Raw genomic sequence first — 25,245 nt, 5'->3', positions numbered from 1 at the left:
TTCTGTTGTGCCGCGACAGTTAAAGTGGTTGGACATGGATGTTTAGTCACCTAAGACTTCAGCTGTCATTGTGAATCTGTCTGTGAATAAGTGATATGAAGCTACACATGTACAGTAGCTGATATAAGTGTCCTGGGGTCTACAATGAATGAGCAGATCATACATTTCTCGGTAGCGCTTTATTTTACAGTCCTGTTCCTCATGTACATACTATGTATTTATTATAGTAATTACAATAACTACGTAATACTAACCCTGAACCTACCCCTAACCCTAACCCTAACCCATGTAGTTACCTTGTGTTACCAGAACTTTCTTAGATAAATACACTGTAAGTAGCACTATAAGTACATGTTAGTACACGTACTGTAAAATAAAGTGCAACCCATTCCAATATGAAGCATATACATTGTCATCTTAAAGCACAATTAGACAAAACAAATCAGTCTGGTCTAAATGAACAAATGTGTCAAATCTTAGATTTGTGTCATGCATCTCATCCTTTCAATACAGATGTGCGTTTGTGTTTTGTCACTGATGCAGTTGGGATACTATTCTATATTCAGGCTATATAGCATTTGCATTATTAAGTGAATTCATTCATTTGTAAATTTCGAAGTGTAAGGAATTTGCTGCTGTAGCTGACAAAACACACACTATAGCAATTAGTTGGATTTCAAACGGCTTGAAAAGCGTTTAGCAATTATGTGACTTTAAATATAATGGAAGCATATTATTGTTTAAATAAGTTGAACGATTGCATAATTTTGAATGCATATATTTCTTCATATGCATATCGTTTAGAAACACTGCTGAGACGAGACTGAGTAAATTAAAGCCAAAGCTTTTCCCTTCGAACAATGTCCTTTAGCTGATGAGTCGTTTTAATTTAGTGGTATATGCGATCAGCTTTAATATTGTTTCGATATTAAAGCATCAGGGGTGTGGATGGAGGATGTATTTTCCCTGACTGCAGCACATTCCTCGTGCGCGCGCACTGAGTGCGCGTGGAGATCTCTGGCGCACGCGCCGCCCACTTTATAAATGATGCGTAAAGGATCTCCGGTATCACACACAGCACTCTGAGACTTCAGAGAACTCAGGACCAGATTCTCATCTCCGTCTCCACCCAATCTTTTTCACTCTTTTCTACTGCATTTTGATACGCTTACTTCTTCGCCCATGAGGCTTTCGCTTTATAACACTGCTCCCATGAACAAGTGCCGTTCGCGTCATTCCGTGAAATCAGGGAATCTCGAGCACAGATCGGTATAGAGCTGGTGATGTGGACGTGCTTCAGTCGTGCTGATGCTCGGCGATGTTTAGACTCGAGATGGGACGCAGGGTTTCCCCGAAACATCCCCGCTGCTGAGCAGACACACCGGAGACTGCACTAAAATGGTCCAGAACGTGATTTTGGTGTTTTTCCGCAGGAGACTGAGCCAGAGGCCAGCGGTGGAGGAGCTGGAGAGCCGGAACATCCTCAAACGTGAGTATCGCACCTGTCGGCTCAGATGCTGGAGGTGACCTCCTCTTCCTCTGGACTCATGTTTAGTAGCTGCCTGCTGACAAACAGCATCACCAGTGTGCTTCAGTTTTATTTTTAGTTTGACACTTTATTCACCTTTTTTTTCTTCACCAGTGTGAAATTGTAGTACAAGTATTGTAATAATTTAGTCTAATGAACGTTTTGGTGAGTAGATCATATCAGGTTGCAATTACAATCTGAGCACCCAAGAGCCCACAACATGTATTTCTTTAGAAGTAATGACAACAAAGATCACTGGAGTATATTTTACAAGAAAACGTAAACTTAAAAATATCATTTAATTTAATGTGAATTGGTGTTTCTTTGTAGTTAGTTTGTGATTAACAGTGAAATCTCATTCAATACTAAATATTTTTAAGTGTATTTCTATGGTCAAAGTTAAATTCCGTATTTCTTCTGTAACAGGTATCTAAAAATAAATAAATAATTGAGTTCAGCACAAAAACGATTCACACACACACACACACACACACACACACACACACACACACACACACACACACACACACACACACACACTCTCTCTCCTAGAGTTAAGAGTCAAAGCAAGGACAATCAATGAGGAGAGTCCTGAAGTGACAGAACATTAAATGTGTTTATCCTAGTTTCATCATACTAGATTTGTCCCTGCATTTTCCCACGCTAAGTCCTTCGCAGCACAGATTCAGATAATCCCCGTATTCGACAGAGGGAAGTGTAAGAGAACAATGTTATCCAGTTCTGTGAAAGGATGAAGCCTATTATAGAAGAGCAGTAATCTGTCGCTCAGGGCACGAGGGTCTTCAGGACAGCTGCGGACACAGATGTTCAAGAGATCTGATTTAACACCAGCTAGACATGAGATTTGATTAAAACATCAAAAGAACTTTGGTTTGTTTTCATTAAAAATGCAGCACACATATTGAAGAAACTGACATCTGAATCTGTGCTGTGGAGTGTAAGCTTGATCTTGGTGTTGTGTGCTGGATTAAAACTTCAGAGTTAATCTGTGCCTCTGTGGACGGTGTGCGTGCGTTTGCTCATCTGTGATTTATTTTGTTTTTTTGGGTGGATTTGCAGAGAGGAATGACCAGACAGAGCAAGAGGAGAGAAGGGAAATCAAGCAAAGGCTAAACAGAAAGGTATGTGACAAAGATACATTCCCAAAACAGCTACCTGATACTCATCTCATCCTTTACAGCATTTAAGAAGGAACACACTTCTGTTTCCCTTCACCTAAACCTCTCTTTTTCTGTGTTTTTTCTTTCCCTCAGCTGAATCAGCGGCCCACGGTTGACGAGCTGCGGGACAGAAAGATTCTGATCCGTTTCAGTGACTATGTGGAAGTGGCCAAAGCTCAGGATTACGACAGAAGAGCAGACAAGCCCTGGACCAGACTATCTGCTTCAGATAAGGTGTGTGTTAGACGCTCGCACGCGCCCCCTACAGGACAACACACACTGGTGCAGCTCATCAAACTAATAGAACATTCTAGTTTTGATTCATCTAAAATATAATGATGTGATTGAGTTACATAAAATCGATTTGTAAAATGAGAAAGAAATAAAAATATTTGTATAACTAGCCTCAGATGGTCTGTGGAGTTCACATTTTCTTAAAGGAATAAATGCTTTTATTCAGCAAGGATACATTAAACTGATCGAAAGTGACATTAAAGACATTTATAATGATTTCTATTTGAAATAAATGCTGAAGTGTCTATTCGTCAAAAAATCCTGAAAAACGTATTAAATATGAAAATATTATCATCACAACTTTATTCAACATTGATAAATGTTTCTTGAGCAGCATCAGCATAATAGTCAACAGATCCAGAACAGATCATTTCTAAAACTTCAGGTAGAAAGCAGCGCTGTGTCCCGCTGCGAGAGCGTCCCGTGGCGGTTCATCAGGAGCTCATTGTTGTTTTGGTCTCACAGGCGGCGATTCGCAAAGAGCTGAATGAGTTCAAGAGCAGCGAAATGGAGGTTCATGCGTCAAGCAAACACCTGACAAGGTCAGTCTGTGTTTCCATTTCTTCCTTGTGTATAGATACATGGCCTGTTTCTATACATTGTTCCACGTTTGCAGAACCATTCACCGCATCTACGATAGCTCACTTCTCACACGGTCGCTTGCGTAAGAGCTAAAGGTGCAGGACACATACAGTAGATCAATACAGCAGGCTGCTCTAAATATAGCCATATCTGCACTGTCCTGAAAGTGCAGGATTTGCAGAATAAGCACACTTAAGTGCTTGCCGACATGTATAACAAATGCTTGCTCACATTTAGCTTACGTTTGTTTTATGTTCTGTGCACCAAAATAGCTGAACAAGGTCCCAGTCCTATTCAGCTTCTGCTAGAGCAGAGCTCTGTCTGGAACACACACACACACACACACACACACCGCTCTTCTATTAATACACATTTGATGGATGGTAGTCGATTTTCCTGGTGTCTTACAGGTGTCTTCTCCCTTTGCATTGCAGGTTCCATCGACCATAGCAAGGTTTCTTCCGTGAAGAATATGCTAACGGTGTCTCTGTGAAGTCCCGGACCTCAGGGGGCTGTCCATGGCTGCTCCGTGGAGGGCCTGATATTTGGGCGCTAGTGAACCTTGGAGGCTATGTCTCTGGAGCTTCATCCTGAAGAAGCCAAAACCCTCCAAACTCCTCTCAGTCCAGCTGCAAGTCTGTAGATTACTGAACCTCTGCTGTTTTTCAGAGGACTCTCGGTGGAAGACTGTTTAAAAAAAAAAAAAAAGACATTTGACTTTTTCGGGGTTTTTTGTTTTTTGTAATGCACTGTTTTAAATGATCACCTTTTGATGCCAGTGGGGGGCGGGTGGGGGTTTATGGGGGTCAAGCATGTGAATTTTTCTAACCTTTTTCCCGCACCAGTGTTGCGTTTCTGGGCTCCTACTAAAACTTGAGTTTCATATCAGCTGTACAGATGTTAGTATGAGGAACGGGAATCATGTCTTACCTTTGCAAGACTATTTATTGTCTGTACAGTACAAGCTTTGGATTTTTAACAAACGACAGTGTCTCTCTTCTTTTCTGAATGAATGGATGGATGAGGAACTGATTTAGCTGAAACGTGCTCATATTTGGGCTTAAGTACTACATATATCCTTCAACTCTCATGGAGCAACTTTACTGAAAATCCTCATCTCTTGTTTAGTGTTGGCCAGATTCAGTTTCTGTCACGTCTTTCAGATATAGTCGTCTTACAGAAGCACTCAGGAGGTCTCACCGTCATTGAAGAAAACATGAGAAGGCATTATTTCCACTGACACACGCACACGGGGATGAGTAAAATGCAGCCTAATTTTAATTGTTTGGTGAACTAAACCTTTTAAAGTCTATATAAACCAATAAAAAAGTGTTTGTAGCTCAAAAAGCAGAGCATGGCACTATAGATAATGTCATGGGTTTGGTCGAGGAGGAGAACGAGGAACACATTTTGTCCTCATTCTTCAGAATATCTTCTTTTGTGTTCAACAGATTAAAGAACAACATCTAGATGATGAGTAAATGATGACAGATTTATAATCCTGAGGGATTTTTATAGAAATGTTGAGTCAATACTTTTCAAACTGTGAGTTCAGTAAGAGTTATATATTCACAATGTGTTTTATATATTACACAGACAAAGGAATCAAGAGAGTCTGCATGGAGTGTTTCTGATCGGCTCATGTAATAAAAACTCTCTATTAAAACAGAAGAAGAAGGAGATGAGGAAGGCAGCTCCTTTAAACTTGTTTTTCTCTTCTATTTCGTTGGAGACAGAGACAGGTGTGTTTCTCAAGACTCCTTGTTCACTGATAATACCAGATAATAAAAACCTCTTATGCATGATTTTCCAAAACACCTTTAATGACAAATTGAAAATAATTCACTTTTAGGTCAATTAAGTTTTTTAATAATAGGAGAACATGACTGCTATAAAATGAAGTGCATTGTCACATTTCCAGCGTGGCATTCATGGCTCCCTGTGGTGAAGGGCACACTTAGACACGCAAACACTGTTTAGTGCAATTTGCCTTTGTGATGTGAAATGTGTAATTTAACACAGTGGCAATTTCAAGACCTTAAGACTTACCCCTCCCAAAATGACTCATTCTCTACGGTTCATATTAAGACATGTCAGTCCTCTGCAGTAAAACCCAAGCTCACGTCTGTCTCGTCATGCACAGAATCTGCACTGCTGTTATAACATGTAAATATATATATGTATAATGTACATGTATAATAGACCGTGCAGAAATGCCGAACTGTGTCAGATCAGCGCTGCTTGTGTAAGAGCATCAGATGTGTTTGCACGCATTATTTGATCTGTTCTCAGTAGAGCAGTATATAACACAAAGAGCTTGGAGATGTAATGATCGAGCGCTTGCCACAACCTGACCACATCGTTAAGTTAATGACAAAACCACAAACTCCCATGAATATAACAAGATCTGCATCGGATCTCCTCTTTTCTTTTATATGGCTATTGCACTTACAGTCGAGTTATTTACATGACAGCCCTAATGATTAATATTAATGAAGACATTTAAAGCTCATGCATAAGAGAATAGCTCCTTAACTGGGTCAGTCTCCTTTCATCGGAAGAAATGGAGGCCTGAGCCTCTTAATATTTCTCTGTGAGGCTTCCCTTATGAAACAAAAATATACTGCAGTATATTGGAAAATATCATGTAATATATTAGGCATATATTCTTATATATATTTATTTTTTCCAATATATTGCAATGTATTGAAAGCGGCAATCATTTGTATATTTTGCAATATATTATATAATATATGAATCATCAATATATTATTAAATGTATTCAAATATATTAAATATTAGAAAATAAAAAGGGAAAATAATATATTACAATATATCACAATATATTTTAAGAAATATATTGGTAAATATATTTTCCTTTCATAAGGGCTGTAAGACACTAGTCTAGTCATTATTTTTCTTTGTGCACAAACTCCAGGTCCTGCCTTTTTATCCTAAGGTTTTTATAATAAACTCTGTCATACGTAATAATGTCTTGATTCATTTCTATAAGAAACAACATGACACAAGGCAGAGAAAAGTCTAAATTGAGGGATTTTCTTCCTCATGTTGTAAGAAATCCTTGTCAAGAGAATGTGCAATAGGGTATAAACTATGAACAAACCAGGGTTAGTTTATCCCACGAACATTAGCTGGCAATTATTGCCACACTTTCTCATATAGACACAGTCATTTTAAAAGAAACTACAAGCAAGAAAAGGGGTACAAACAGTTTTATGATACTTAATTTAGGGCCTAGATTCAATTTTCTAATATATATATGTTTTGAGCATCCTTTTTTCTCCTAATCAAAAGTTACTCTCTCAGCTCAAGATCCACAGCACCATCTAGTGTTTAATCACAGAATCACAGAAAATCACAAATGTTTTCTGTTACTATCAACAACAGTTCACAAGTATCTATTGTTATACAAAGAAAGAACAACTTATCAGATTAAAAAATGACATCTCATTAAAAGTGAGGACTGTACGCTCTGCACACTTTTGTGTAGTTCTAGCAATAGTGAAGGCTGAAGAATCTCAGAAATGCAATGCAACTGTCAGGCTGTGTGTCAAAGGTGAAGGCATGCTTATAGTTGTCTTGTTATTGATTTAAAGATGCTATTTTTAGACCTGACCTCAAATTTCTGTCATGTGCCCTTACAGCTGGACTGAGTCAGATGCACATTGATTGCCTTCCTCGGATGCCATTAGCAGGAGGTCAGCCAGAGGCAAGAAGAGCGCTAATGCAAGCGAATAAGAAAGATAGCACTCATATTTACTCATGTTCACTCCTGTGAATAAGCAAAAATCAGGAGCATAACCTTGTTTTGCTTTATTTATTGAGTAAGAATACAAATGTGATTGAAAATACATTATTAGGACTAATACAAGCAAGTTGCAAAGTCTGCTTGTGCATTAGAGGACTAATGATTTCAGAAATAATCTCATTCCACATGGCACTGCTGGATAAGATGTTAACAAGGCACAACTGAAAAAAAAAAGTACAAAACCTTAGTGAATTACTCCAAAAGTTTTCCAGCATAGAAATACACAAGAAAATCCATCACACCTTTAGAGAAATAATTTTCAGCAGAAGAGCTGCTCTGGAAGAGACGTGAAGACTGCACGGCCTAGCTGTAGGCATGACACTGTGGATGATTAGAATAGCACTAAACACTCAATATCCTCACAGCTTTGAGCTCTAAAGGAATCGAAGGAATGTGCACAAAGTCTGTTCTATTTATGCACAGACACTTAAAGATGAAAGTCTCCTACAGCAATAATCAGGTATTGCATCCTAATTGTTCGTGGGTGGTAGCCAGCCCTGAAATTAAAGCCATTTTTAATGATAAATTCCATCAGTGTGACATATTAAAGTAAAAGTACTCTATGCTTGGGATAAACACATGACTATAAAAACTCTTTATGCATATAGTGATGTGAAAATGTAGGGCTCAGGAAAGCTAAATGAAAGTTTTGGAGTGGTCTAGTCCTGAGTTGAACCCAATTCAGATCTGTGGCAGGACCTCAAACAGGAAAAAACCCTCCAATGGGACCAGACTGTGTAATGCCCAATGAAAGACTGCGTTTGGATGCAGTTAAAGCTGCAGTAGGTAACTTTTGTAAAAATATATTTTTTACATATTTGTTAAACCTGTCATTATGTCCTGACAGTAGAATTTGAGACAGATAATCTGTGATAAAATCAAGCTCCTCTGGATCCTCCCAGTGTCCTATTGCCATTTGCAGAAATACATCGCTCCCGGTAAGAAACAACCAATCAGAGCTGCGGTACGTTCAAAATGTAGAAAAATGAACATAATAAGTGAGTACACCATGAATCCATTTTCCAAACCGTGTTTTTAGCTTGTCCTGAATCACTAGGGTGCACCTATAATAAGTGTTTATATTCAGACTATTTTAGATTGCTTCAGGGGTACCGCGTCGGAGTAACACAGTACCTTTGTGATTCTTCATAGACATAAACAGTTCTGTTTATTAACCGCTAGAGCGTCAAAAGTTACCAACTGCAGCTTTAATGTAAGGGGGCATTTATTTTTCACATGAGTGATAGGTTATAGATATCTTCATTAGAAATAAGTCAGTAAAAGCTGTATTTATTATGAAATATACACAAGAACAGACAGAATCAGGATCACAGCACTGACCATGGCTAGTGCAGCGTCAAGTGAAATGCACCAGGCTGTCTTCACACTCTCTGGGGACCGTCAGTTTGAACGTCTGGCAGGTCAGTTTATAATTAAGTCCACCATTGTTGTCCCAGTACTCAAGTCCTTTGACCCGGTAGCAGAAGGCGAACTGAAGCATGGCACCTGGTTGCAGGATGAACGGCGGTACAGGCAGGTGAAAACGAAACATGTCCGACTCCGGATCTGGCCCATCTCTGTGCACGGTGGAGATCCAGCTCGCTTTACTCTCCGCACTGCTCTTCCACTCGGTAAACGAGTATCGTATCGTAACCTCTTTCTCATAGGCCAAGTTCAGCACTTGCACGGTTCCAATAATTCCCAGCTCAGAGCAAAACACCTGCTCCAGGCAAACTCGCTGCTGGCACAAGCGCTTGAGGAAACCAGCCTCGGCATGCATATTGTCAGGGAAGGAAGGCTGGAAGTAGGGTAGAGAGAGCTCCAGCTTCTTCCTGGAGGCCAGCTCAGAGCTCGCCAGCAGTCTTGTGATGACGTGGACCGGCACCGTTGGGTCCTCGCTGGCCTTGAAGAACTTCACATCTTCCAGTTCCAGTCCTAACGAATCTACGAAGCGGACCTGCATGTTCCTGCAGGCGTGCTCTTCTGAGGACGACGAGAGGGATTTAGCCCGTCTCCTCATGATGGGTTTTGGTTCTGGCTCACACGACTTCCTACGCCGGACCACGGGCTCCTGGGGAGGACCTGGTTTTGGGCTGGGGGGCCGTATTGCCACAGGGGTCCTTTGTGGGGTTGGTTTGGGGCTGTAGATGTCTCGAAGATGAAAGGTCTTGACAGGTCTAGATACTTCACTAAAACCACTTGAGAACCACAAGGCAGGTCCTGATCCATGTGCATGCGATTCCATTCTCTCTGAGCTTTCTATTAGCAAAAGGAGAAAAACATGCCAATACAAAAAGGTGTATGCTAACAAAAATACATTCAAACATTTTAAAATGTTTGTGTTCACTATTCAATTCTTCATTATTTTCTTCAGTATATTCTACCACTTAAAACACATAAATGGCAAAAGGAAATAAAAATATAGTAAAACAGTATATTAACACTAAATGTTCAATTTTACATCTGGCAGCAGATCCTTACCTTGATGTACGGTGAGAGGAAATATAAGTTTAGGAACTAGGAAGAACGCCCTCGTTGTGTGCAGTTAAAACTAATATAGGAACATGTTTATTATAAAGTGAAGTCCTCTTCTCTTCACCCAGTGTGGATGTAATAAAATACTCGGAGAGCGAGCTCCTGTGACCTTTAACTACCGACCCCACGGGAACTATCTCCCCGAAGATTATTATTAGACCACCGTGCATCAGATTCTCACGTCCTGTCTGTAAACAATGCATAGCGCTAATATTTCAGTGAGATCTCAGCCAATCTCGAAGCGAATAGCACACGTCGCTCGCTTATTACAGTGCACATGGGGTCTCAAGACATATTTACAGTAACCCCATGACACTACATTTCCCACACAACAATGCGCCCCTTCACTGTTACACAGCCTGCGTAAACATCCTCGTATACAAGCTTCGGGTAATTAACTCCATATCGATTAGTGCAGCGCACGAGACGAAATCGATGCATCTCGTTGGAGACAGACTGATCCGCTCGTCGCTGAATTATTTAGGACCGAACGGTACAGATGCGCCGAGGATGAAAGGGAGCAGTGCGCGAGAGAGTCGATTGATCGTGGGAGTAAACATCACATGATCGGAAAAAAAATGACATGCCTTCATACCAACGGAAGATCCGTGCATACAATATGAGAGAATCCATCCGTTCTGGAAGATCCAGGCTGCTTTGAGAAGTGCCAGTGATGGGAACGGTTTTACAGGAGAGTACTGTGCCTAACAAGCTTCGTTCGTTTGATAGAACAAAAACTAAAGTTTTGGGACATGCACAAAAGTAATGATAAATAACCTTTAACTAAGGGCATGTTTTATTTACCTGCTAGGTCATCCATTTATACAGTACAGACCAAAAGTTTGGACACCTTCTCATTCAAAGAGTTTTCTTTATTTTCATGACTATGAAAATTGTAGATTCGCAATGAAGGCATCAAAACTATGAATTGACACATGTGGAATTATATATGGAATTATATACATAACAAAAAAGTGTGAAACAACTGAAAATATGTCATATTGTAGGTTCTTCTTTTGCTTTGATTACTGCTTTGCACACTCTTGGCTTTCTCTTGATGAGCTTCAAGAGGTAGTCACCTGAAATGCTCTTCAACAGTCTTGAAGGAGTTCCCTGAGAGATGCTTAGCACTTGTTGGCCCTTTTACCTTCTGTCTGCGGTCCAGCTCACCCCTAAACCATCTCGATTGGGTTCAGGTCCGGTGACTGTGGAGGCCAGGTCATCTGGAGCAGCACCCCATCACTCTCCTTCTTGCTCAAATAGACCTTGATGCCTTCAGTGTGACTCTACAATCTTCATAGTCATGAAAATAAAGAAAACTCTTTGAATGAGAAGGTGTCCAAACTCTTGGTCTGTACTGTAAGTAGTAAGCTTCTTAAAAAAAAAATGTACCAAATTTAGCTGCCTTTATTTCTGAACTGATCCTAACTAACCTGACTTTTTCATTGAAGGCAAGAAAAGCACAAAAGCACCTTTGCATCCACCACCGAATAATGGCATCAGTCAGTCATCTGAACCTGTGAGTAGATCAGAAGCAATGGTTTATGTGTGAACTTCATTTAAAAAAATTAAAAGAGTATAATAATTAAATAAGACAGATTTTTAATAGTTAGCATCGGTATAATTTGCGTATTTATGAGACTGGACTATATATAAAACCAGTCATAAGAAGTTTAGATTTATACATCATCTGAAAGCTAAATAAATAAGCTATTTATTTATGCATGGTTTGTTATGATAGGATGATATTCGGCCAGATACAACTATTTGAAAATCTGGAATCTGAGGAAGCAAAAAAATCTAAATATTGAGAAAATCACCTTTGAATTTGTTCAAATGAAGTTCTTAGCAATGCATATTACTAATCAAACATGAAGTTTTAATATATTTACGGTAAGAAATTTACAACATATCTTCATGGAACATGATCTTTACTTAATATCCTAATGATATTTGGCATGAAAGAAAAATCAATAATTTTGACCCATACAGTGTTTTTTTGGCTATTGCTACAAATATAACCCAGAGATTTAAGACTGCTTTTGTGCTCCAAGGACACTAATGATGTCTGATCATGTCTGCAGGATTCTCAGCAAAGGTTAAGAAGGACAAGTCTGGACGAAATGTTGATCATGGCAAACCCTTCAGGCAGGTTAGAAAATAATTTGCCACATAGACAACATTTTTTTTTTTTTTACAGTTAAATTATGTATATAAGAGTGTAAGCAGTAATCAACTTGACATTAAATGAGAGAGAGAGACAAGAATTAGTTGTTTCCTTTTAACGGTCCTCTTTGTTGTCTTTGTTGTCTAAGTATCTTAAGAAAACAACTCAAGTAAGTATTTCAGGTAAGTGATACGTGAGTAACCTTTTCTATGACATACTGTAAGTGTCTTAAAATTATTAATAAAATAAATAATAACAAATTGTTTGAGCATTAAAACATGTAAATTACAGTTTGGTATGGCAATTAATTAATTTAACTAACCTTGACATTAAATGAGAGAGAGACAAGAATTAGTTGTTTCCTTAACGGTCCTCTTTGTTGTCTGAGGATGCGCTGCAATCGTCATGGTAACTCTACTCTCTCAACTGTCACCCAGAGTTCAGAAAATGCAGCTGAGCTACACAGTGCAAACTCATCATGTATTTAAGTAATTAAAATAAAACTTATAGAGTACAGACCAAAAGTTTGGACACCTTCTCATTCAAAGAGTTTTCTTTATTTTCATGACTATGTAAATTGTAGAGTCACACTGAAGCTCATCAAGAGAAAGCCAAGAGTGTGCAAAGCAGTAATCAAAGCTAAAGGTGGCTACTTTGAAGAAGCTACAATATTACATATTTTCAGTTGTTTCACACTTTTTTGTTATGTATATAATTCCATATATAATTCCACATGTGTTAATTCATTGATTAGATGCCTTCAGTGTGAATCTACAATTTTCATAGTCATGAAAATAAAGAAAACTCTTTGAATGAGAAGGTGTGTCCAAACTTTTGGTCTGTACTGTATATACACATGTAAATAGAAAGGAATGTGTAAAAATAAAAATTAAATATATATAAATAATTTAATTTGTGACCCAAACTGTATTTAGGGTGGTCACAATATTACATTTTATTGTAATTGTCACAGTGTCTGGGTTGTATTCCCTGGAAATCCACTAGGTGTCCTCCTTCCCCACGGTGTCTGTCACTTTATTAATCACATTCCTCACGTCCTCTGCTTAATTTGCACCCAGCTGTCACTAGTTACTAATCATTACACTCGGTCTGATTCCCATTAGCGTTTGTCTCTGCTTGTGTATTTAACCCGGTCTGTCTTAAGCCCTATTCGGACGGGACTAGTTTTACAGGGGGGCGTTAGAGAAATCTGCGTTTCACAGACGTATTGGTGATTTTAATCCCGTCCGAATCTGCCACGTCTGAGTTTTTCCTCACACAACCTCTGTGATAATTCCAGAGCAAATTAGCTACTGTTTTTCAGCAAACTCAGTGATCCTCTGAGAAAACTAATCCCGTCCGAATGCGAATGTCTGTGATTGCCGGTGATATTTTATTTCACAACGCGGTTCCTTGTGTGTTTTGGCCAACGTGAATTACCGTAGATGCTCTTACCACACGCACGTTTGATATATTTGCTTAGCGGCAAATAAATAATAATAGAAAAATAATACAAATAATAAAATCAAGAGCAAGATCGCGTAAACTGTTAATATCGTTAATACCGTTAATAGAAAACTAGTCCTGTCCGAATAGTGCTTTTATATGTGTCATGGACTCCTTGTGTATTCATGTCCGTCTTTCAGTCTTCCCCTTGCCTTGTGTTCGTGTTTTGCACTCAACGTACAACTTAATTTTTGAAACTTTGTCCATGTTTAGCATGGGAATCCAACTCTTTAACAGTGTAAAAAACTCAGTATGCATGAAATAGCATTTCACCCCCCCTTTAAATACACAAGCAGAGACAAACGCTAATGGGAATCAGACCGAGTGTAATGATTAGTAACTAGTGACAGCTGGGTGCAAATTAAGCAGAGGACGTGAGGAATGTGATTAATAAAGTGACAGACACCGTGGGGAAGGAGGACACCTAGTGGATTCCCAGGGAATACAACCCAGACACTGTGACAGTAATAGGACAAACAGCTAAAATAAATATATAAATAAAGCCACACCAAGTACATAATTATTTTTGGCATATTAAAGTGTGGCCAGATATTTAAAACCCTTTTCTTTCGGTTCCTCAAGGCAACACAACACTAAAATCAAATCTTATGCCACTTCCAAAAATGGACAGAAGGAGAGACGACAAAGAGAAAATAGCCATGATGCAAAAGAGACCGGAGGCAGGGGTAAAAGTTCAAGTGCAAGACCTGCAACCCCTCATTCCCTACAAGATCAGGGAGAAGACTCGTCAGAGTGCAGAAGTGAAGCCGAGGGCTGTGCACTACAAAATAAAGATGAAGACAAGGACAGTGCTAGTGACCTCTCAGACTCTGAAAGATACTCTGTGCTTCCTGCTCAAATTTATCCTCCTGACCTCAATCTACGTGCAGAGGTCATAGATCCGTCTGACTTTCATGCCTCAAGACCTTCTTGTCGAGTGCACAGCAGCTATCCAGATTTCTTACCACCTCCTTTCAATTCCTGGAGTCTCCAGCAGTTAGCTGTGTCCTTGAACAGTGAAGGCAAGGGCATTCCTTGTCCCAAGCCCAGTGGGCAGCTTGAGAGATACTTGGACTGGTTATTGCAATTGGAATGGCATCAGATCCAAACCGTCCAAGAAGATGGCAGAAAATCCAACACCCCATTTCTTAAAGGTTGCCACTTGCCTCATTCGTCTTCTCATCTCAGCCTCAGCTCTCCTAAATGCATCCTCCAGTGCCAGCGTGTGTTCTCTTTGACACCACTCTCCTGTTTGGCCAGAGCTCCCACCCTTCAGCTGTCAAGCTGTACCTGCCCACACTGCCAGAATCAGTATCCCATCTTGAACGTCCCATGCCGCTCTTATGCCTACCACCACCACACACGGCCGAGTCCACTCCTGGAGAAGAAGGGCCAGGCCTCAGGTTTTCCTAAAAGGAGCAGCAGTGAGAGCAGGGTTCATCAGCCGGATCCCAGACACCAATCTCGAGAGCACAGACTCAGCGACCCGAGGCGCATGCAGGCTATCGGTAACATTCGCAATCTGCTTCGTTACACATACAGTGTTGACCAAGCTTCTTCTACAGCCACAACAGCCAGCAATGCCAGTACTGGGGATGTAAAAAAGAGAAAGCCTGGACAAAGGAGTCATTCCTGTGTGGGTACGAGGGACAACAAAGGGAGACCTTTGATAACACACGAAGGGACTCAAAATTATCTTGTATCAAGCGTGTTGAATTTGTAGGGCTGTCAACTTTAGTCGTTTAGTTGACTTATCGGTCGATGCCGTCTTGGTCGACTGACATTCTCATTGGTCGACCAGTTGCATAATTGTTTTTTTTTTCACCAATAAATAAATTTTCATTGATTTACTCCTTGATATTTATTCCTTTATTGGCAGTTATATATTACAGTATTCTAAATATAATTAGCCTATGTTTTATCCCAAACTATAAATGCTTTCATTTAGGCTATTTTATAACAGCGCCACAGTTTAGCGCACCACGTGAACACTCTGGAACAGCATCTGTGGCTGGCTGCACTGCTGCTTCGCGCTCAGTAAGGAATATAGGTAGATTTGCTGTATTCATCAGTTAGAACGGTACTTTTTTGGCTTTAGTCGACAAAATATCCAAGAAATCTTTAAGAACATGTTTAAAATCGTTGAGCCAAGATATACTGTGCCAGCACGGGATGCGTGCGCTACGTTCGCGGTTTGATAGACTTAAAGTAAATGTAAACCAGTTAACGTTTCTCCAATCCTCGGAGGCTGTAGGCCTCACAACTGATTTGTGGTCTTCGCTTAGAATGGAGGCAGACATGATAGTTACGGCCCGTTTTATCGATGTGGACTGGAAAATGAATAGCGTTATGTTAGAAACAAAGCAGATGGATGAAGCGCACACGAGAGAAAATATCGCTGCGCGACTCAATCAAGTCGCGAACGCTTACCACATTCCACCAGAGAAGTGGGTGTCAGTGGTAACGGAAAATGCTGCCAACGTGCTCTCGGTGGAATTACTGAAGGGAATCAAGGGATCCGGTCAGTGGCCAGACGTGGAGTTGGTTAGATGTGCAGGCAACACCCTGCACCTGTGCGTAAATGCTGCCTTTTAATTTTTTTAGCGTGTGGTGTGGTCAGGTGCACGGTCTCTATAGACCTAGGACAGCGCTCCTCACTTTGCAGTAAAAAACAAAATCACTTAATTTTCAAAGAATTGTATTATTATTATAGTTTTTTGTATTATTGAGTTTTTTCATTGTTGTTTTACAAATGCTCATAATTGTTTAATAAATGTTCAATCAAAATTCAAAACATCGCGTTTTTTTTTTTTTAGTCGACTGATAGTTGCGCAGGACAGGACTTTGGTCGACTAAGCATTTCTTTGGTTGACTACAGCCCTATGAATTTGTCACAAAGTAACTTCATCACAGTGGCCTGGAAATCAGTTCAAATGTATCAATTTCATTGCATTAGATTAATTTTAATCCAAGAGGCATATTTTCTGAGAACAACTGATCCAAGCATTATTTCAGTGAATGTATGAAGTCAGTTCACCACATTAATTATAAACGTGATGTTAACATTTCGCAAACAGAATGTTATACTGTACTTTATAAAACTTCATTTTTCAGCATATCTGTTGGCCGATCATTTAAAACCAAACAAACTATTGATTTGAGTATGTTTTATAATGTAAATGTCACTTGGTGTATTAATTTAAGGATTTTTCATCTAATGTGGTGACATTCTGTTCAGTGTGGTGTAAAAGTAAGTGTCCAAACAGTTTTTGGATCACTGTATGTACATATTCTTCTTAAGTTCATTTTTGCCTGTTTACACCTGCATTAATTTAAGACTTACGTTTAAGTTGTCTTTTGCTATGACTCCATGCACAATATACCTTCATGTTTATTTTTATTTCAATCTTATTTTGAGCAATCGTTTAAACAACTTGCTCTTTTATAAGCCCATTTTTTTTAAAATAGCAATATAGCTGCATTAATTTCTTTGAAGCATCTTCTATCAACAGATCTGACTGTGATTTTATTAATTCAGTTCCCTTTAAGGATCTTTAATCTAATGTTAAGTTTAGTTTAAAATAGACAATTGTTATTTCTGCAATACTTGTTCGTTTCTAGGCAGTGCTTACACAGATGTTTCAGGTACAGTGATATGCTCGAGCTGGGACCTCATGTGTCTGCACACCATTACCCTCGAGCTGACTGTCCCACTGAGCACAAGCAGTCGCCTTACGTTGTATAACTTATTATTTTTCTCATTCTATGCCTGATTCATAAGGTGAATATGAAGGCCATAAATAAAATATGTTTTTAGAGCTCTTTACAATCCTCTTGACAAGGGAAGAGTTCCTAGGACATGTTTATAATAGCCATATCCAAACTAAATCCAGATGTTTGAAGGACAGATTCATTTACAGACACTTGCTGCTGAGTCTGAGTCTGTTGAATAATAAAAATGCCTGTAAGTTATTATTATTATTATTATTTTATGAATCAATCATAGAAATTCAAGTCTACTTATTCCCTTTTCGTTTCATTTCAGAATATTTAGAATTCTCTCACTGGTTACATTTTAAAGACATTGTGTAATACCTTAAATATGTTCTTTTCAATGTAGGTAGTTATCACAGATAAACAGTGTTCATGTCAAATAATTGCTGTGACAACATGCCCCATTATAGTTACAATGCTAAATGTTGGATTTTAGGATAATTAAGATATCAAAATATGGTGACATGATGTCCCTTCTTTTGAGTCCCAATCTTTTCAGTCATGGGAAATACATAAAGTACAAAAAAAAAAAAAAAAATCATTTTATTTATCAGTTTAAGTAATATATTTAATTAATATATTAAAAAGTAAATGGACTTGCCACATGTGCTGGGATTTAGGATTTATTGTTATACTTTAAAGCTGCAGTAGGTAACTTTTGTAAAAATATATATTTTTTACATTATTTGTTAAACCTGTCATTATGTCCTGATAGTAGAATATGAGACAGATAATCTTTGTAAAAATCAAGCTCCTCTGGCTCCTCCCAGTGTCCTATTGCCATTTGCAGAAATACATCGCTCCCGTTAAGAAACAACCAATCAGAGTATGAAGGTATTTTTGATTCAAATTAACTGAGCACCTGTGGCAGTGCGATTTGTAGTTGTAGAGAAAAGCCACACATGTGTATCAGTAAATTTGAAGCCACAGAGTGAAATGTTTTAAGAGTTGCAAACCTGTAGCCTTTTTTTCTCTCCCACAAACACAACACAACAGTTACACCTTCTCAAATTCTTCATTGCAGGTGCACAAATCCTATTCTACAAATCACACATTTAGAAACTCGTACGCTCAGTGAATGTGGTGCAAAACGCATTTACACACCCGCATCAAGAAATGTGCAGTCGTGGAGAAATGTTGAACATCCGCAAATCAGTACGTGAATTCATCAAATGAGAGTTGCACACTTGTAGAATATTTTCTCAGAATGTCTTGTATATTTTTCTACCACAAACACAAAGTACATAACTACAGCTTCTTGAATCTGCTGCGATGAAGCTCAAACACTGTTTTTTTCGCTTTCAAGCGACAAGTTTCGCGCTCTCCCTTTTGCACCGAGATATTTGGTTCAAAAGTGATTTGTGCATCTGTAGAGGTAGTGGGCGGGACTGTTTAGAGATTACAGAATTTCAGCCAATCAGAAGAGCTACTGAGCCGGTAGATATACGCCCCAAGCAGTTTTACGCCCCTGTTGTTCCTCATGCGTCCAGTAGGGGGAGGCTGCAGACCTATGACCTACTGTAAAATGTATTATTTATATATATTTATAAACTGTTTTTATATACAGAGATTGACTGATATATGATGTTGTGAATTTATATTAAGTTATATTTAGATATTAACCATATTCAGGCCATTAGACATACAGTACTGTGTAATCATATGGATCCTAAATGAAATATTTGCTTTACAATTCACAATTGCTCGTTATACAGCAACAGAACATGTTCTACATAGCATTTTATGAAGACCAACAAAATTTAACAATTTTCTAAAGTTCCAAGGGTCATTTAAAAGAAAGACAATATTGTTGTTCACAAAAAAAAATTCTTAACACCATGACTTGGTTATTTCTTAACAGCATGACTCCTGTAGATGACTCTCCTATGGCTTGCCACTCTTCTTTAATTGTTTCTTTATCCTGCTGTCAAAGTGATCCCACTCACTGATAAAAATAAATAAAAAAGCAAAAGTTGCATAGTGGTAGAAAACAATGGTTATTTATAAATAATGGCAGGATGTCATGTTTCAATTTTTTTTTTCCTTTATAGGATCCTTACAGTACCTTGCGTCAATGACAGGTCCTCGAAGGAATTTCTCCTCAGCCTCCAAGATGGACACATCTTTCACAACAGCAAGAGCACAGATGATGGACTACCAGAGAAAGATTTATCACAGCCCAAATAAGCCAAGCATCATTTTGCTTTTTTTTTTTTTTACAACAAAATCCAAAGTTCCTTTTCTATATTAAGCACTTAAACTATTATTTTATAGAAATGATCTAACATTATGGATAAACTATTTGACATTAAAAACGATGTGAATATGACACCATGCAGAGCACAACTAACACACAAGACCATACCTCTGGAAAAGGGACATCCATAATGAATCTGATCTGGTCACTGTGGGTGTGTGTAGGTGTGCCATCCAAAATTGAAGTCATCTGAGTGTAGATAACATCAATTCGCTCCTGATCTTCAATTAACAATATTGATGGAACACTTGGAAAAAGTGTCAAGTCACTTTGATTGTTTTTTTTTTTTTTTTTTTTTTTTGTCCATTGATGATAGACTGTGGTTAGTTAAGTTTGAGTCAGACATAACATCTGACTCAATCAAGTACTTTTGCCTCTCGAAATAAACTGATCCATCTTTTGAATTGATATCGCTATTGACCCCAGAGAACTAGTTAATTATAGACCAATCTCGAATCTCCCTTTTCTGTCCAAGATACTAGAAAAGGTGGTATCCTCACAATTATATTCCTTCTTAGAGAAAAATGGTATATGTGAGGATTTCCAGTCAGGATTTAGACCGTATCATAGTACTGAAACTGCTCTCCTTAGAGTTACAAATGATCTGCTCTTATCATCTGATCGTGGGTGTATCTCTCTATTAGTGTTATTGGATCTTAGTGCTGCGTTTGACACAATTGACCACAGCATTCTTTTGCATAGACTTGAACACTTTGTTGGCATCAGTGGAAGTGAATTAGCATGGTTTAAATCGTACTTATATGACCGCCATCAGTTCGTAGCAGTGAATGAAGATGTATCATATCGATCACAAGTGCAGTATGGAGTACCTCAAGGCTCAGTTCTAGGGCCGCTACTCTTCACGCTTTATATGTTACCCTTGGGAGATATCATCAGGAAACATGGTGTTAGCTTTCACTGTTATGCTGATGATACGCAGCTCTATATTTCCTCGCAGCCCGGTGAAACACACCAATTTGAAAAACTAATGGAATGCATAGTCGATATAAAAAATTGGATGACGAGTAATTTCTTACTGCTAAATTCAGAAAAAACAGAGGTGTTAATCATAGGGCCTAAAAACTCTGCTTGTAATAACTTAGAACACTGTCTAAGACTTGATGGTTGCTCTGTCAATTCTTCGTCATCAGTTAGGAACCTAGGTGTGCTACTTGATCGCAATCTTTCCTTAGAAAGCCACGTTTCTAGCATTTGTAAAACTGCATTTTTCCATCTCAAAAATATATCTAAATTACGGCCTATGCTCTCAATGTCAAATGCAGAAATGTTAATCCATGCATTTATGACTTCAAGGTTAGACTACTGTAATGCTTTATTGGGTGGTTGTTCTGCACGCTTGGTAAACAAACTACAGCTAGTCCAAAATGCAGCAGCAAGAGTTCTTACTAGAACCAGGAAGTATGACCATATTAGCCCGGTCCTGTCCACACTGCACTGGCTCCCTATCAAACATCGTATAGATTTTAAAATATTGCTTATTACTTATAAAGCCTTGAATGGTTTAGCACCTCAGTATTTGAATGAGCTCCTTTTACATTATACTCCTCTACGTCTGCTACGTTCTCAAAACTCAGGCAATTTGATAATACCTAGAATATCAAAATCAACTGCGGGCGGCAGATCCTTTTCCTATTTGGCTCCTAAACTCTGGAATAACCTACCTAACATTGTTCGGGAGGCAGACACACTCTTGCAGTTTAAATCTAGATTAAAGACCCATCTCTTTAACCTGGCATACACATAACATACTAATATGCTTTTAATATCCAAATCCGTTAAAGGATTTTTAGGCTGCATTAATTAGGTAAACTGGAACCGGAACACTTCACATAACATCGTACTTTCTACATCATTAGAAGAATGGCATCTACGCTAATATTAGTCTGTTTCTCTCTTGTTCCGAGGTCACCGTAGCCACCAGATCCAGTCTGTGTCCAGATCAGAGGGTCACTGCAGTCACCCGGATCCAGTACGTATCCAGACCAGATGGTGGATCAGCACCTAGAAAGGACCTCTACTGCCCTGAAAGACAGCGGAGACCAGGACAACTAGAGCCCCAGATACAGATCCCCCGTAAAGACCTTGTCTCAGAGGAGCACCAGGACAAGACCACAGGAAACAGATGATTCTTCTGCACAATCTGACTTTGCTGCAGCCTGGAATTGAACTGCTGGTTTCGTCTGGTCAAGAGGAGAACTGGCCCCCAACTGAGCCTGGTTTCCTCCAAGGTTTTTTTCTCCATTCTGTCACCGATGGAGTTTCGGTTCCTTGCCGCTGTCGCCTCTGGCTTGCTTAGTTGGGGTCACTTCATCTACAGCGATATCGTTGACTTGATTGCAAATTAAAACAGACACTATTTCAACTGAACAGAGATGACATCAATGAATTCAATGATGAACTGCCTTTAACTATCATTTTGCATTATTGTTTTCCAAATGAATGTTGTTCAGTGCTTTGGCGCAATGTATTTTGTTTAAAGCACTATATAAATAAAGGTGATTGATTCTTTCTTATTTAATTGATCAATCTTTTATAAATAATAAATGTTGCATCATTACACAATACAATCAACAACAAGTACTTTAGCAGATTATTTAACATACCTCATCCGTATCGCTTCAAGAATGTCTGCTGCTATCATACATATAGATATGGTCTGCTGTTCTTATAAATGACTGGGCTCATATACTAATATACTGCCTTCCCCTACTGGACGCATGAGGAACAACAGGGGCGTAAAACTGCTTGGGGCGTATATCTACTGGCTCAGTAGCTCTTCTGATTGGCTGAAATTCTGTAATCTCTAAACAGTCCCGCCCACTACCTCTACAGATGCACAAATCACTTTTGAACCAAATATCTCGGTGCAAAAGGGAGAGCGCGAAACTTGTCGCTTGAAAGCGAAAAAACAGTGTTTGAGCTTCATCGCAGCAGATTCAAGAAGCTGTAGTTATGTACTTTGTGTTTGTGGTAGAAAAATATACAAGACATTCTGAGAAAATATTCTACAAGTGTGCAACTCTCATTTGATGAATTCACGTACTGATTTGCGGATGTTCAACATTTCTCCACGACTGCACATTTCTTGATGCGGGTGTGTAAATGCGTTTTGCACCACATTCACTGAGCGTACGAGTTTCTAAATGTGTGATTTGTAGAATAGGATTTGTGCACCTGCAATGAAGAATTTGAGAAGGTGTAACTGTTGTGTTGTGTTTGTGGGAGAGAAAAAAAGGCTACAGGTTTGCAACTCTTAAAACATTTATCTCTGTGGCTTCAAATTTACTGATACACATGTGTGGCTTTTCTCTACAACTACAAATCGCACTGCCACAAGTGCTCAGTTAATTTGAATCAAAAATACCTTCATATCAGAGCTGCGGTCCGTAACTTTGTTTGTGTTCAAAATGTAGAAAAATGTATATAATAAGCGAGTACACCATGAATCCATTTTCCAAACCGTGTTTTTAGCTTGTCCTGAATCACTAGGGTGCACCTATAATAAGTGTTAATATTCAGACTATTGTAGATTGCTTCGTGGATACCGCGGCGGAGTAACCCAGTACCTGTGATTCTTCATAGACACATAGACAGTAAAAGAAATGGACACAGCGACCCCATTGGAACTCAATTGAGACAAATGAAGCCCAGTTTTAGCGTTTTTTAGCACTTCCGTTTCTGACGCGCAGACTCAAACGAAGCTTGACGACGTCAGATGTAAATCTTCTATTAGCTGTGTGTGCAAACTGCCATCGTTAATCTTGCAGAGACGGCGAGCTTGAGCGGGGAGTTCTTTGGCGTGAGTGAGCAGGAGTAAGTATTCTGATTAATTATTTTGTATAGTATTTTAAAATGTAACGCCAGTACGCCATGCTAAGTTAATTGCCTGCGAGCTTCTCCTCCTGTCTGTACGGTAATGCGACAGAGAGCCGAGTGGTTATGACGCAATCGTTAGCCTATTTTTTACAAAAACTGTTTATACGGGGCCATAATGTAACATAGAAGGTAATGGAGCCCTTTATACATTGTCGTGTATCTTTAGAAATAAATAATGGACAAACGGAGTCTTTAAACGCCTCAGATGTAAAGTTATTCGCTGTCAAAGTGACGCCAAAATGAATGGGAGTCAATGGGAATGCTAACGCAAGTGAAGTTCTGCTAAAAGATGGCAGCCCCCACCCGACTTCAACTTCCGGTCGAGTTCCTTGCCCCTTGCATAGACATAAACAGAGAGAAGTAGTTCCGGCTACGATGTTCTTCCGCAAGACGCAAGCAGTTCTGTTTATTAACCGCTAGTTCCCTACCGCAGCTTTAAAGACTGTATTCTCATCAGAGACAGAGACATTAACTGGTGTCATCGTCAGTGATGTTAAAACCGTCGAAATACACACCAAACAGCCCACGGGGCCATTCACAAAAAACACCCTGTTGAGTTTAAAACTGTGAGAAGCAAGATAATTTGATGATGAAGAACAAAAAAGATCTCGAGATGCACTAGTCAGAATTGTGACTAGTAGACATTCTTTTGAGAATGTAATACTCCTGTAAAGGATGATATTAAATGAATGAGCGTTCAAGCGATGTTTCTTCACCGATGCTTTATCATGAATCAATACAAATGATGTGAATTGCACATGTGCATAGTCTCACACTTTTCAACAGTATATTCACAAATGCATAGTATCAACACAGTATTGACTTAGATGCTGTTACTGTAACCACAAATCACAATTTATGACACAAGGCCAGGTATGTAAATAGGTCCACTCGACTACATAGTCTTCTCTGGGCGTCATACATACATTTCAGTGAAAAAGCATGAAATAAACTCATAACAGAAGGAATAAGGAATAACAACATATATAATGAATAAAGTATAACATGAAATGCATATAACAGTACATGTATTTCACATCCGTGTCCTAATAACCAGCGTGCGATCTAATCACGGCACATTTATGCTAACCATGTGCTCGGATTTGATGGTTAACATTAGACCGAGTTTATGAGAATATCAATCATATGCATCTCGAAAAACAAACAGTATAGAGAACAGCTTTTCTTACAAAACGATTAAAGCAGTGATGGTGTGTCTTGTGTACATTTTATACCTGTAAAGGATGATATTAAATGAATGAGCGTTCAAGCGATGTTTCTTCACCGATGCTTTATCATGAATGAAGCATATCGCGAGAACTCCCGCACGCAGTGGCGCGCACCTTTTCATTCAACCAATCACACACATCCATCTCCAGCTGATAATATGCATATTAAATCGGAACGATAACTCTTATGAAAAATCCCGAAATAGTTGCAACATGTATTTTGATTAACACAGCATTTATAATATGATAGAAATTATATAAATAAAATATAAATCAAGGAAAATGGATATTGCCACATGAAATATACACAAGAATAAACTGAAAATAATTATAATTATGACAATTATTCAGGATACCACACTCTCCCCCTCAAAGAAAAGATGTCGTCCCGACATCAAATTGCTTAATTAGTCACAGTAATGCTCAATTCACAGTATTTAAACTTTTAGTTTTAACCAGCAGTTAT

General features: G+C 38.8%; 3 protein-coding genes across 11 annotated transcripts in view; 2 read left to right on the top strand and 1 right to left on the bottom strand.

Annotated features, from left to right (window-relative positions):
• Positions 1-4,932, top strand: part of phactr3b (phosphatase and actin regulator 3b) — a 51,778-nt gene extending 46,846 nt beyond the window's left edge. For both annotated transcript variants that reach the window (XM_026240809.1, XM_026240808.1), the window contains exons 9-13: positions 1,434-1,489; positions 2,609-2,670; positions 2,803-2,943; positions 3,469-3,545; positions 4,020-4,932. In XM_026240809.1, coding sequence (XP_026096594.1) covers positions 1,434-1,489; positions 2,609-2,670; positions 2,803-2,943; positions 3,469-3,545; positions 4,020-4,035 — 352 coding nt within the window. In that variant the 3' untranslated portion in view covers positions 4,036-4,932. The remainder of the gene's footprint in view (positions 1-1,433; positions 1,490-2,608; positions 2,671-2,802; positions 2,944-3,468; positions 3,546-4,019) is intronic.
• A 1,527-nt stretch (positions 4,933-6,459) lies between these two features.
• ppp1r3db (protein phosphatase 1, regulatory subunit 3Db) lies at positions 6,460-12,563 on the bottom strand. 5 transcript variants are annotated; one of them, XR_003279488.1, is made up of 5 exons: positions 12,439-12,538; positions 11,383-11,466; positions 8,756-9,673; positions 7,657-7,735; positions 6,460-7,575 (listed from the first exon to the last, which is right to left on the bottom strand). XR_003279488.1 is itself a non-coding variant. In XM_026240805.1 (4 exons), exons 2-3 carry the CDS (start codon positions 11,447-11,449, stop codon positions 8,772-8,774), a joined length of 930 nt encoding a protein of 309 aa, XP_026096590.1. In that variant the 5' UTR covers positions 11,450-11,466; positions 12,439-12,563; the 3' UTR covers positions 6,460-7,735; positions 8,756-8,771. The 5 variants fall into 5 exon arrangements, 4 of the variants coding, with proteins under 4 accessions (XP_026096590.1, XP_026096588.1, XP_026096592.1 ...); XM_026240805.1 differs by having other exon boundaries at positions 6,460-7,735; positions 11,422-11,466; positions 12,439-12,563; XM_026240803.1 differs by having other exon boundaries at positions 6,460-7,735.
• LOC113068155 (uncharacterized) lies at positions 10,534-17,564 on the top strand. 4 transcript variants are annotated; one of them, XR_003279487.1, is made up of 5 exons: positions 10,534-10,711; positions 11,401-11,468; positions 12,034-12,101; positions 12,265-12,298; positions 14,254-17,564. XR_003279487.1 is itself a non-coding variant. In XM_026240801.1 (5 exons), exons 1-5 carry the CDS (start codon positions 10,702-10,704, stop codon positions 15,343-15,345), a joined length of 1,308 nt encoding a protein of 435 aa, XP_026096586.1. In that variant the 5' UTR covers positions 10,534-10,701; the 3' UTR covers positions 15,346-17,563. The 4 variants fall into 4 exon arrangements, 2 of the variants coding, with proteins under 2 accessions (XP_026096586.1, XP_026096587.1); XR_003279486.1 differs by having other exon boundaries at positions 14,205-17,563; XM_026240801.1 differs by having other exon boundaries at positions 12,265-12,285; positions 14,205-17,563.
• Positions 17,565-25,245: the final 7,681 nt, after the last annotated feature.

This window comes from Carassius auratus, linkage group LG36F, assembly GCF_003368295.1.
Source record: "Carassius auratus strain Wakin linkage group LG36F, ASM336829v1, whole genome shotgun sequence".
Classification (NCBI taxonomy): domain Eukaryota; kingdom Metazoa; phylum Chordata; class Actinopteri; order Cypriniformes; family Cyprinidae; genus Carassius; species Carassius auratus.
This window is presented reverse-complemented; position numbering and strand designations above follow the sequence as displayed.

Excerpts from the sequence above, each read along its gene's own strand:
- LOC113068155 (XM_026240801.1), top strand. Across the intron at positions 12,102-12,264 it reads ATGGCAAACCCTTCAGGCAG|TATCTTAAGAAAACAACTCA; the intron begins GTTAGAAAATAA and ends TTGTTGTCTAAG. Across the intron at positions 12,286-14,204 it reads ATCTTAAGAAAACAACTCAA|GCAACACAACACTAAAATCA; the intron begins GTAAGTATTTCA and ends CGGTTCCTCAAG.
- ppp1r3db (XM_026240803.1), bottom strand. The coding sequence starts at position 11,449 with ATGCCATTATTCGGTGGTGGATGCAAAGGTGCTTTTGTGCTTTTCTTG. Across the intron at positions 9,674-11,382 it reads GCCTTCAATGAAAAAGTCAG|AAAGCTCAGAGAGAATGGAA; the intron begins GTTAGTTAGGAT and ends TTTTGCTAATAG.